We start from the raw sequence: 13,108 nt of genomic DNA, 5'->3' as shown, positions 1-13,108 counted from the left end.
TAACACACTGTGACACCCGGTCCCAGAGGGGGAAAGGACGGTGTATCTAACACACTGTGACACTCGGTCCCAGAGGGGGAAAGGACGGTGTATCTAACGCACTGTGACACTCGGTCCCAGAGGGGGAAAGGACGGTGTATCTAACGCACTGTGACACCCGGTCCCAGAGGGGGAAAGGACGGTGTATCTAACGCACTGTGACACCCGGTCCCAGAGGGGGAAAGGACGGTGTATCTAACGCACTGTGACACCCGGTCCCAGAGGGGGAAAGGACGGTGTATCTATCACATTGGAGACACCACAAAGGAATTCACCCCCATGATAGACAAACCGTCCAACTCAGGTACTTGGGATTTGGGAGTTATGGATTTGCATGCTGAATATATCAATGCAAAAATACAAATTTAAAAATTCAAGACATTCGATTTGTGCCTCTCTGAACTCTATCTCCACTTACAGATCCACAATGGCCGGTGTTGCTGAAGAAACTACGTACAAGAATCTGTTCAACAGCGGTGGGCTGGATGCGGTCGTTCAGCAAATACATTTGGATTTGGAGAAATCCGAGAGTATTACACTTCAGATTGCAGTGACGGGGGTTTCAGGCACTGGTAAGTCATCCTTCATCAATGCTTTACGGGGTATTGACGATGGTGAAGAAGGGGCAGCCCCAACAGGGGAAACCGAAACGACAATGGAACCGACAGCTTATCAATACCCGAACAATGCTACCGTCAATATCTGGGACCTCCCTGGGATTGGAACCCCAAACTTTAAAGCCAGTGAATATTTGGATCGCGTCAACTTTGAGCGATACGATTTCTTCATTATCCTCAGTGCCTCTCGCTTTACAGAGAATGATGTATATCTGGCCACAGAAATTCAGCAGAGGAAGAAGAAATTTTATTTTGTCCGAAGCAAACTAGACCTGGACCTGGATTCAGCCAAACATCGTGAGAAGTCCCAGTACAATGAGGAGAAAACCCTGGAGAAATTCTGGAATGACTCCGTTGAGCGTTTGAAGAGGGATGGGATAAAATCTCCAAAAGTCTTCCTGGTTGCTAGTCGGAACCTGGATATGTTTTACCTTGAGAAACTGCAGGATGTTCTGGAAAAGGATCTTCCTGCTCTGAAGAGACGGGCCTTTTTGTTGTCTCTCCCCAATATCACCTCATTGATCGTAGAGAAGAAGAAAGAGATCCTAATGCGTGACACTTGGAAGTTTGCCCTCCTGTCGGCTGCTGCTGCTGCGGTGCCAATCCGAGGACTCTCCATTGCTTGTGACGTTCTCCTGTTGGTCAAGAGGCTCACCTCCTACCACACCACCTTCGGTCTGGATGTCAAATCCCTCGGGAGACTGGCGAAGAGAGAGGGGAAGATGATGGAGGAGCTCAGATCAGAAGTAAAGTCCACATTTGGAAAGGAAGTGTCATACAACACTGTCCTGAAGGAGCTAACAAAGATTGAAAAGACGAATCAAGTGCTGGGTATATTTGATCAATCGCTGCCATTGATTCCAAATCTCATGGCTGCCGGAATCAACTATATCAACACCAACAACCTGCTGGCGATGGCCGTGGAGGAGATAGCGGAGGACAGCAAGAGGGTGCTGGTGAAGGCCTTCCAGGTGATGGACTAGAGGAAAAGGAGCTGATCACTTCCCAGCTCCTCACTGTCCAGAACACTGGAATACTCACACTCACAGACATACACACACACAGACGCTCACACACACACACTCACAAACCCACACTCATTCACACACTTTCTCACACACTCACTCACACACCCACACTACCATGCAGACTCACTCATACACATTCTCACTCACTCACTCAATTAACACACCCACACAACACACACTCACACCCAAACTCACTCACACACTCAGACATACAGACGCTCACACACATTCACACACCCACACTCATTCACACACGCACACACCCACACTCACTACCACGCAGACTCACACTCATACACATTCTCACACACTCACTCACTCAATGAACATACCCACACAACACACACTCACACTCACTCACACACACACACACACAGATTCACACACTCACTCAATCAACACACCCACACAACACACACTCACACTCACTCACACACAGACGCACACTCATACGCCATTCTTACACACACAGATACATTCACAAAATCACTCACACACTCTGACTCAAACAATACACCCACTCACACCCACAAACGCACACATATAAAAATATAAGAATTAGGAGCAGGAGTGGGCCATACGGCCCCTCGAGCCTGCTCCGCTATTCAATAAGATCATGGCTGATCATTGACCTCAACTCCACTTTCCCGCCCGATCTCCATATCCCTCGATTCCCCGAGAGTCCAAAAATCTATCGATCTCAGCCTTGAATATACTCAAAGACTCAGCATGCACAGCCCCTTGGAGCAGAGAATTTCAAAGGATCACAACGCTCTGAGTGAAGAAATTCCTCCTCATCTCAGTCCTAAATGGCCGACCCCTTATCCTGAGACTATGGGCTAAAAATTGAGCAGCACCCTGGAAAAATTAGTGTCCCCGCGCCGGAAATTGAGTGGTTGCGCCCTGCATCCCTCTTGTAGCGCTGTGAGTCAATATTGCGGCGTTATGTGTCGCAGCGCCACACGCTGTGGCACGTCGCGCTGTGGAATTGCAGGCCTTCCTCCCCTTCTTAAAGGGGAGGGGCCTTGTGCAGCGCGATCTGGGGCCCAGCTGGGCCCCCGAGGATCGGGAGTGCAGGCAAAAGAGCCCAGCACCTAAGAGAAGTGCCGGGCTCTTGGAGTGCAGCTAGCACTCCGCGGGGGGTGGGCGTTTCAGGAGGTCTGGGACGGGAGCGCAGGCAGGTGCTGGCAGGCGACCTGCAACAAAAATGGCCGCCCCACACCTCGCCTTTAAATTGCGCCTCCCTGGCCGCAGGTACGCCCCCTTGACCCTGTCAGACATAGCGTCCGGCGGTGAGTCAGGGGGCGCTCCCGAAGATCGTGGCCGGGGTGTGAGCGGGGCGCTGCGCACACCGATGACGCCATCGCCAGTACCGGTTAGTGCCAGCACTAACCTCCCGCTGAATTTTGCGGGAGGAGTGGGCAGGGCCGCGCCCGGGAGCTAGTTGGTTTGCATCCTGTTAGCGCCCTCTTCAGGTGCTAACGGGAGGCGCAACCAACTGAATTTTTCCGTCTATGTCTCCTAGTTCTAGACACTCCAGCCAGGAGAGAGAATCTCTCCGCATCTACCCTGTCAACCCCCCAGCAGAATCTTATATGTTTCAATGAGATCACCTCTCATTCTGGAGTGGGCCTTTGGCGTAGCGGTAGCAACCCCGCCGCTGGGCCAGAAGGCGTAGGGTTTTCGAACCCCGCTCCAGACAGTCCCGGCAAGTGGAGTCGGAGCTCCGGCTCTAAATTCTGGGTTGACATCCAGCGGGATACTTGCGTCCGTGGGTGTGGGTGGCCGCCCCCCCTCCTCGTATGGGTTGTGGGAGCCTGTAAAACCCTCCTGCCATAGGACTAACCACTCTAATGGCTGGTACGAAGATGGTTACGGTCACGGAAGGAGCGTTAATTGCAGCCAGAAATCCTTCCACCACTTCATACAGTTCCCCAAAGGGAACAGTGTGAAGACACGTACGACGACGACCTCTCATTCTGAACTCCAGAGAGTACAGGCCCATTCTACACAATCTCTCCTCATAGACAACCCTCTCATCCCAGGAATCAATCTAGTGAACCATTTTGCACTGCCTTTAAGGTAAGGACATCCTTCCTCAGATAAGGAGACGAACATTGTGCACAGTACTCCAGGTGTGGTCTCACCAAAAGCCCTGTACAATTGGAGCAAGGCTTCCTTACCCTTGTACACCAAATCCCTTGCAATAAATGCCAACATGCCATTTGCCTTCCTAATTGCTTCCATGCTAACGCTCTCCGTTTCCTGTACGAGGACACCTAAATCTCTCTGAACACCAACATTTGATAGTTTCTCATCATTTAAAAAATATTCTGTTTTTCTATTCTTCTTACCAAAGGATATAACCACACATTTCCCCACATTACACTCCATCTGCCACCTTACTGCCCACTCACTCAGTCTATCTATATCCCTTTGCAGAGTCTTTGTGTTCTCCTCACAGCTTACTGTCCCACCGAGCTTTGTATCATCAGCAAACTTGGATACATTACAATTGGTCCCTTCATCCAAGTCATTGATATAGATTGTAAATAGCTGAGGCCCAAGCACGGATCCTTGCGGCACCCCACTAGTTACAGCCTGCCAACCTGAAAATGACCCAGTTATCCCTACTCTCTGTATTCTGTCTGTTAACCTATCCTCTATCCATGCTACTATATTACCCCCAACCCCATGAGCCCTAATCCTGTGTAATAAACTTTAATGTGGCACCTTATTGAATGCCTTTTGGAAATCCAAATATACTCCATCCACTGGTTCCCCTTTATCTACACTGCTAGTTGCATCCTCAAAAAACGAATAAATTTGTCAAACATGATTTCCCTTTCATCAAACGATGTTGACTCTGCCTAACCATATTGTGATTTTCTAAGCACCCTGTTACCTCTTCCTTAATAATGGATTCCAGCATTTTCCCAACAACTGATGTCCGGCCAAATTGGCCTGTAGATCCCTGTTTTTTCTCTCCCTCCTTTCTTGAATAGCATTGTTACATTTGCTACCTTCCAATCCGCTGAGGCCATTGTAGAATATAGGGAATTTTGGAAGATCACAACCAATGCATCCACTATCTCTGCAGCCACCTCTTTTAGAACCCTAGGATGTAGGCCGTCAGGTCCAGGGGATCTGTCCCTTAAGTTTCTCAATTATTTTTTCTCTACTGATATTTATTACTTTAAGTTTAAGACTCTAGTTTCGGATTTAAGTATGTCACTCTCAAACTCAAAGTGAAATGTTATCATATTATGATCACTCTTCCCCAGAGGATCCTTTCCTATGAGATTACTAATTAACCCCGTCTTATTACAAAATACGAGATCTAAAAACATACAGACAGATACACACACTCAAGCTCACATATATTCATACCCATACTCACACACACAAAACAACAGCTTTTTTTTATATAGCGCCTGTAACATAATAAAAGATCCCAAGGCACTTCATACTTGCGTTACCAAACAAAATTTTACATGCAGCCCCATAAGGAGATTTAGGACAGGTGAGAGGTAGGTTTTAAGGAGGGTGTTAAAGGAGGAGAGAGAGGCGGAGAGGTTTAGGGAGGGAATTCCAGAGCTTAGGGCCTTGGAAGCTGAAAGCCTGACCACCAATGGTAGGGCAATTAAAATCAGGATGCACAAGAGGTCAGAGAGTGAAAGAGACACTGGGGGAGAGAGGGAAAGAGACACTGAGGGAGAGAGGGAAAGGGTTCACTGAGGGAGAGAGGGAAAGAGACACTGAGGGAGAGAGGGAAAGAGACACTGAGGGAGAGAGGGAAAGAGACACCGAGGGAGAGAGGGAAAGAGACACTGAGGGAGAGAGGGAAAGAGACACCGAGGGAGAGAGGGAAAGAGACACTGAGGGAGAGAGAAAGGGACACTGAGGGAGAAAGAAAGGGACACTGAGGGAGAGAGAAAGAGACACGGGGGGGAGAGAGAGAGACAGAGACACTGAGGGAGAGAAAGGGACACTGAGGGAGAGAGAAAGAGACACTGGGGGAGAGAGAGAGACAGAGACACTGAGGGAGAGAAAGGGATACTGAAGAAGAGAGAGAAAGAGACACTGAGGGAGAGAGGGAAAGAGACACAGAGGGAGAGACAGAAAGGGACACAGGGAGAGACAGAAAGAGACACTGAGGGAGAGAGGGAAAGGGACCCCAATGATTGGTCTGATGCTGATCCCCACTGGTCCTGCCTGGGGGAGGTTTGAATGGTTTTCCCCAGAATCGATAACCCACAATCTGGGCTCCACAAGAGAGCGGAACAGTGAATGTTCAGTGTGCGCGTGCGCGTATTCTCTAGATATTTCAATTGATTGCAGGTGGGTGAAAAAGTGTCCATGATTGGGGAGTGGGAAGAGAAGGGCAGGTAACTGATATAAATATGACTCCAAGGTGAAGGTTAGTCCTTAACTCGACCTCAGATTATCTAACGGACAGTCCTTGTGTCTGGTTGTTGAGGAATGTTTTGAAGCTTTACTTCTCATCCACTGATGGTGAAGCACGGAAGTTGTGAGACCGGACCCCAGTACCTTTACCCAGCATGCTTTGGGAAAATGGGTCAAGTTGGGTGGCCAAGGTCTGTGGGGCTGTTGATGATTTAAAACTTCCAGCACATCAGCTGGAAAGCTGCAACGACACCAACTTAAAGGGGAAAAGGGAGGTTTAGTCTATTATCTGCACCAAGGTCTGCTCAGTAAGTTAAACATCACGGGAAGGCCTTGCGACTGTAAGCATCCCCTGCCCTGGTGGGTGGGATCATCCTACCTCCACGTAGAATGTCCGTGATAAGACAAGAATGAGGACACAAATCTCTCGAGCACAGAGTGATATTGTAGATGGCCGCAAGGGGGAGGAATTGACCAGAATCTTAACTGGACCAGCCACATCAATACTGCGGCTATAAGAGCGGGGTCAGAGACTGGGTATTCTGTGGCGAGTGCCTCACCTCCTGACTCCCCAAAACCTTTCCACCATCTACAAGGCACAAGTCAGGAGTGTGATGGAATACTCTCCACTTGCCTGGATGAGTGCAGCTCCAACAACACTCAAGAAGCTGAACACCATCCAGCATCTGCAATATTTGACCCCTTGTGACCCCACCTCATTGTTCTTTGATGTAATGTTTCCCTGAATGGCCTGTTTGGACACCATTCACACCTTTGACTTGCTGTGATTATCTCTCTGCCGAGGTGCGATAAATGGCAGTTGGAAAGGTTACCTGTAAACATCTGACATGATTCTCTGACTATATAAGCTGTGTCTTTATGCATTTCTCCACTTCACCTGAAGAAGGAGCAGCGCTCCGAAAGCTTGTGATTTCAAATAAAGCTGTTGGACTATAACCTGGTGTTGTGTGACTTCTTACATCTGTAGTACAGTGACATTGATAAACCTACAGAGGGCGAGCGAGAGATTTACCTGTAGTGCAGTGACATTGATAAACCTACAGAGGGCGAGCGAGAGATTTACCTGTAGTGCAGTGACATTGATAAACCCACAGAGGGCGAGCGAGAGATTTACCTGTAGTGCAGTGACATTGATAAACCTACAGAGGGCGAGCGAGAGATTTACCTGTAGTGCAGTGACATTGATAAACCCACAGAGGGCGAGTGAGAGATTTACCTGTAGTGCAGTGACATTGATAAACCTACAGAGGGCGAGCGAGAGATTTACCTGTAGTGCAGTGACATTGATAAACCTACAGAGGGCGAGCGAGAGATTTACCTGTAATGCAGTGACATTGATAAACCCACAGAGGGCGAGCGAGAGGTTTACCTGTAGTGCAGTGACATTGATAAACCCACAGAGGGCGAGCGAGAGATTTACCTGTAGTGCAGTGACACTGATAAACCAACAGAGGACAAGCGAGAGAGTTACAAAAATATGTATTGGAAGGTGAGCATATCTTTGGTTCTGGTGACCCACATTTCACTGCATATGTCCCGGTGCTGACACAGATAAACGGATGCACAACACACACTGCACAGGGGAAAGCTGAGGGAACTCAGGATTAAACAGGGGAGCCAGCCCTGGGAGGAAGCAGCAGCCTCAGACAGGGAGGGTGATGTCCCTGTTGCAGGTGAGTGGAGGGAGGCCTCCCCAAGGTCCATCAGTCCTCGGCTGTGTCTGTCTGCCTGCAGTCAGGGGTCTGGGGGAAGGGCAGTGTTGGCCAGAGACAGGAAGGAACCATTTGGGAGGCCAACACATGGCCAGGACTACCCCACCCCCCTGGAGATAGGCAGACTCAACTTGGACTGACCCACACCTCCGGTGGAGGAAGCAGCAACCTGATAGGCTGGGGGTCTGTGGAGTGGGAGGAGGGAAGTTTGAGTGACAGCTCCGGACTATAAAAAGGTAGACCCATGTGTGTTTCAGTCTTTCTGACTGCGGGATGGTGCTTTCATATTTGGTGAATGGCTCTTTTGACTGTAATTTACACTAAGTGTTCAGGTAATGTAGTATTTTGTGTCTCTTTAGTGTTGAAACCATTTCTGAGTGTCCAGGTAATGAATGTTGGTCTGTGTGTCTGTGTGAACTGGGTCCCTTTGGCCATTCTGTGTTAGTGTGTGTGAGATTCTCTGGTGTGAGCGAGTCCTGTCTCAATCTCTCTCTCTCCCAGCCCCTCTCTCACTGCTGCAGGCTCGGTCCAGGTGAAAGGATGGATGGATGGAGGAGAGATCAGGCCGGCTGTTCCGTTGGTGCCATGTGGGATGGTGAGATTCAATCTTTAATCTCTCTCTCTCTCTCTCTCTCTCTCTCTCTCCCTTTTCACTCCACTCTGCCTGCTTGTTCCAGGTTGTGTTCCCAGGTGTTGGGAGGAAGATTTCTGAGCTGTGGCTCCAGGTGGATGGGTGGAGATCGGGAGGAGGCGCAGACCAGGTGTGACCGTGAGTATCATTCTCTCTCATCTCGCTCTCTCTCAATCTCAATCTCTCTGTCTCCATTTCAATCTCGCGCTCTCTCTCTCTCTCTCTCTCTCTCACTCTCTCAATCTCACTCTCTCAATTTCAATTTCAATCTCACTCTCTCAATTTCAATGTCGCTCTCTCTCTCTCAATCTCTCTCACTCTCTCAATTTCAATGTCGCTCTCTCTCTCTCTCTCTCAATCTCTCTCACTCTCTCAATTTCAATTTCAATCTCGCGCTCTCTCTCAATCTCACTCTCTCAATTTCAATGTCGCTCTCTCTCAATCTCTCTCACTCTCAATCTCACTCTCTCAATTTCAATGTCGCTCTCTCACTCTCTCAATCTCACTCTCTCAATTTAAATCTCTCTCTCTCTCAAACTCTCACTCTCTCAATTTCAATTTCAATCTCGCGCTCTCTCTCAATCTCACTCTCTCAATTTCAATGTCGCTCTCTCTCAATCTCTCTCACTCTCAATCTCACTCTCTCAATTTCAATGTCGCTCTCTCACTCTCTCAATCTCACTCTCTCAATTTAAATCTCTCTCTCTCTCTCTCTCTCAAACTCTCACTCTCTCAATTTCAATTTCAATCTCGCGCTCTCTCTCAATCTCACTCTCTCAATTTCAATGTCGCTCTCTCTCTCAATCTCTCACTCTCTCAATCTCACTCAATTTAAATCTCGCGCTCTCTCTCAATCTCTCTCACTCAATCTCACTCTCTCAATTTCAATGTCGCTCTCTCTCTCAATCTCTCACTCTCTCAATCTCACTCAATTTAAATCTCGCGCTCTCTCTCAATCTCTCTCACTCAATCTCACTCTCTCAATTTCAATCTCGCTCTCTCTCTCAATCTCTCTCTCTCTCAATCTCGCTCTCTCAATCTCTCTCTCAATCTCTCTCTCAATCTCTCTCTCAATCTCTCTCTCAATCTCTCAATCTCAATCTCTCAATCTCAATCTCTCAATCTCAATCTCTCAATCTCAATCTCTCAATCTCAATCTCTCAATCTCAATCTCTCAATCTCTCAATCTCTCAATCTCAATCTCTCAATCTCTCAATCTCAATCTCTCAATCTCAATCTCTCTCTCAATCTCTCTCTCAATCTCTCTCTCAATCTCTCTCTCAATCTCTCTCTCAATCTCTCTCTCAATCTCTCTCTCAATCTCTCTCTCAATCTCTCTCTCTCAATCTCTCTCTCAATCTCTCTCTCTCAATCTCTCTCTCTCAATCTCTCTCTCTCTCTCAATCTCTCTCTCTCAATCTCTCTCTCTCAATCTCTCTCTCAATCTCTCTCTCAATCTCTCTCTCAATCTCTCTCTCAATCTCTCTCTCAATCTCTCATCTCAATCTCTCTCTCAATCTCTCTCTCTCTCTCAATCTCTCTCTCTCTCAATCTCTGTTTCTCTTTTCTGTCTCTCAATCTCTGTCTTTCAGTCTGTTTCTCTGTGTCTCAATCTGTCTGTTTCTCTCGCTGTTTCTCTTTATATTCTCCCATATTCACTCTTCTTTCTCCCTCCTTTCTTTTTCTCCTCCCTCTTCTTCTCCTCCCTCTTCTTCTCCTCCCTCTTTTTCTCCTCCCTCTTTCTCTCCTCCCTCTTTCCTTCTCTCCTCCCTCTTTCCTTCTCTCCTCCCTCTTTCCTTCTCTCCTCCCTCTTTCCTCCTCTCCTCCCTCTTTCCTCCTCTCCTCCCTCTTTCCTTCTCTCCTCCCTCTTTCCTTCTCTCCTCCCTCTTTCCTTCTCTCCTCCCTCTTTCCTTCTCTCCTCCCTCTTTCCTTCTCTCCTCCCTCTTTCCTTCTCTCCTCCCTCTTTCCTTCTCTCCTCCCTCTTTCCTTCTCTCCTCCCTCTTTCCTTCTCTCCTCCCTCTTTCCTTCTCTCCTCCCTCTTTCCTTCTCTCCTCCCTCTTTCCTTCTCTCCTCCCTCTTTCCTTCTCTCCTCCCTCTTTCCTTCTCTCCCCCCTCTTTCCTTCTCTCCCCCCCGCTGTATCTCCCCCCCGCTGTATCTCCCCCCCGCTGTATCTCCCCCCCCCGCTGTATCTCCCCCCCCCGCTGTATCTCCCCCCCCCGCTGTATCTCCCCCCCCCGCTGTATCTCCCCCCCCGCTGTATCTCCCCCCCCGCTGTATCTCCCCCCCCGCTGTATCTCCCCCCCCGCTGTATCTCCCCCCCCGCTGTATCTCCCCCCCCGCTGTATCTCCCCCCCCCGCTGTATCTCCCCCCCCCGCTGTATCTCCCCCCCCCGCTGTATCTCCCCCCCCCGCTGTATCTCCGCCCCCCGCTGTATCCCCGCCCCCCGCTGTATCCCCCCGCCCCCCGCTGTATCCCCCCGCTGTATCCCCCCGCCCCCCCGCTGTATCCCCCCGCCCCCCCGCTGTATCCCCCCCCCCCGCTGTATCCCGCCCCCCGCTGTATCCCGCCCCCCCGCTGTATTTCCCCCCGCGCTGTATTCCCCCCCCGCTGTATCCCCCCGCCCCCCGCTGTATCCCCCCGCCCCCCGCTGTATCCCCCCGCCCCCCCCGCTGTATCCCCCCGCCCCCCCGCTGTATCCCCCCGCCCCCCCGCTGTATCCCCCCGCCCCCCGCTGTATCCCCCCGCCCCCCGCTGTATCCCCCCGCCCCCCGCTGTATCCCCCCGCCCCCCCCGCTGTATCCCCCCGCCCCCCCCGCTGTATCCCCCCGCCCCCCGCTGTATCCCCCCGCCCCCCGCTGTATCCCCCCGCCCCCCGCTGTATCCCCCCCCGCTGTATCCCCCCCCGCTGTATCCCCCCCGCTGTATCCCCCCCCGCTGTATCCCCCCCCCGCTGTATCCCCCCCCCCGCTGTATCCCCCCCCCCCCGCTGTATCCCGCCCCCCGCTGTATCCCCCAATACCCCTGTGATACTCTCTTCCCCCCCCCCCCCCCCAATACCCCGTGATACTCTCTTCCCCCCCAATACCCCTGTGATACTCTCTTTCCCCCCCCCCCCAATACCCCTGTGATACTCTCTTCTCTCCCGTGTCTAATACCCCTGTGATACTCTCTTCCCCCCCCCCCAATACCCCTGTGATACTCTCTTCTCTCCCGTGTCTAATACCCCTGTGATACTCTCTTCCCCCCCCCCCAATACCCCTGTGATACTCTCTTCCCCCCCCCATACCCCTGTGATACTCTCTTCCCCCCCCCCCCCCCAATACCCCTGTGATACTCCCCCCAATACCCCTGTATACTCTCTTTCCCCCCCCCCCAATACCCCTGTGATACTCTCTTTCCCCCCCCCCAATATCCCTGTGATACTCTCTTCCCCCCCAATACCCCTGTGATACTCTCTTCCCCCCCAATACCCCTGTGATACTCTCTTCTCTCCCGTGTCTAATACCCCTGTGATACTCTCTTCCCCCCCCCCCCCCAATACCCCTGTGATACTCTCTTCCCCCCCCCAATACCCCTGTGATACTCCCCCAATACCCCTGTATACTCTCTTTCCCCCCCCCCCAATACCCCTGTGATACTCTCTTTTTCCCCCCCCCCCCCCAATACCCCTGTGATACTCTCTTCTCTCCCGTGTCTAATACCCCTGTGATACTCTCTTCCCCCCAGCTCGTCTAATACCCGTGATACTCTCTTCTCCCCCCTGTCTAATACCCCTGTGACTATAGCTCCGTGACATCCCCCCTATAATGCAACCCATTAAAATCCCCCATAATACCCCTGCATATTACACCCTCGTGAAGTTACCCCACCGTGAAACTCTCCACCTATAATTTTCCCCCGTTTAATCCCCGTCAATTCCCCCCCACATGTAGAATTCCCCTCGCTTATCTCCTGCGCCCCCCCCCTGCTGTATTGTCCACCCGTGTGTCACTGCTGTAAAATAACTCCCCCTGTATAATTCACCCCATCTCGCTGTACACTCCGCCCCCTGTACACCTCTCCCTCTGTGAAACTCCTTCCCTCCTCCCCCTTGGTGAAACTCCACAGCCCCCCCTGTATAAGACCCCCATATATCTCCATCCCTGTATAATCGCCCCGCCCTGTCAATCTCCCTCCCCACCGCTGGTGAAACTCCACAGCCCCCCCTGTATAAGACCCCCATATATCTCCATCCCTGTATAATCCTGCCCGCCCTGTCAATCTCCCTCCCCACCGCTGGTGAAACTCCACAGCCCCCCCTGTATAAGACCCCCATATATCTCCATCCATGTATAATCCCCCCGCCCTGTCAATCTCCCTCCCCACCGCTGGTGAAACTCCACAGCCCCCCCCTGTATAAGACCCCCATATATCTCCATCCATGTATAATCCCCCCGCCCGCCCTGTCAATCTCCCTCCCCACCGCTGGTGAAACTCCACAGCCCCCCCTGTATAAGATCCCCATATATCTCCATCCCTGTATAATCGCCCCACCCTGTCAATCTCCCTCCCCACCGCTGGTGAAACTCCACAGCCCCCCCCCTGTATAAGACCCCCCTATATCTCCATCCATGTATAATCCTGCCCCGCCCTGTCAATCTCCCTCCCCACC

The 13,108-nt window shown here is 51.0% G+C and overlaps 1 protein-coding gene across 1 annotated transcript; it reads left to right on the top strand.

The window, feature by feature from the left end:
- Window positions 1–466: 466 nt before the first annotated feature.
- On the top strand, window positions 467–1,683 carry LOC147094550 (interferon-inducible GTPase 5-like). Its single transcript, XM_085973927.1, has one exon. The coding sequence runs from the start codon at window positions 467–469 to the stop codon at window positions 1,637–1,639; it is 1,173 nt and encodes a 390-aa protein (XP_085830053.1). The 3' UTR covers window positions 1,640–1,683.
- The last annotated feature ends 11,425 nt before the right edge of the window (window positions 1,684–13,108 follow it).

This window comes from Somniosus microcephalus, unplaced genomic scaffold (assembly GCF_052327205.1).
Source record: "Somniosus microcephalus isolate GS21.2 unplaced genomic scaffold, FLI_Smic_1.0 unresolved_chr1, whole genome shotgun sequence".
Taxonomy (NCBI): domain Eukaryota; kingdom Metazoa; phylum Chordata; class Chondrichthyes; order Squaliformes; family Somniosidae; genus Somniosus; species Somniosus microcephalus.
This window is presented reverse-complemented; position numbering and strand designations above follow the sequence as displayed.

Coding starts and splice junctions, on each gene's coding strand:
- LOC147094550 (XM_085973927.1), top strand. CDS start 467: ATGGCCGGTGTTGCTGAAGAAACTACGTACAAGAATCTGTTCAACAGC.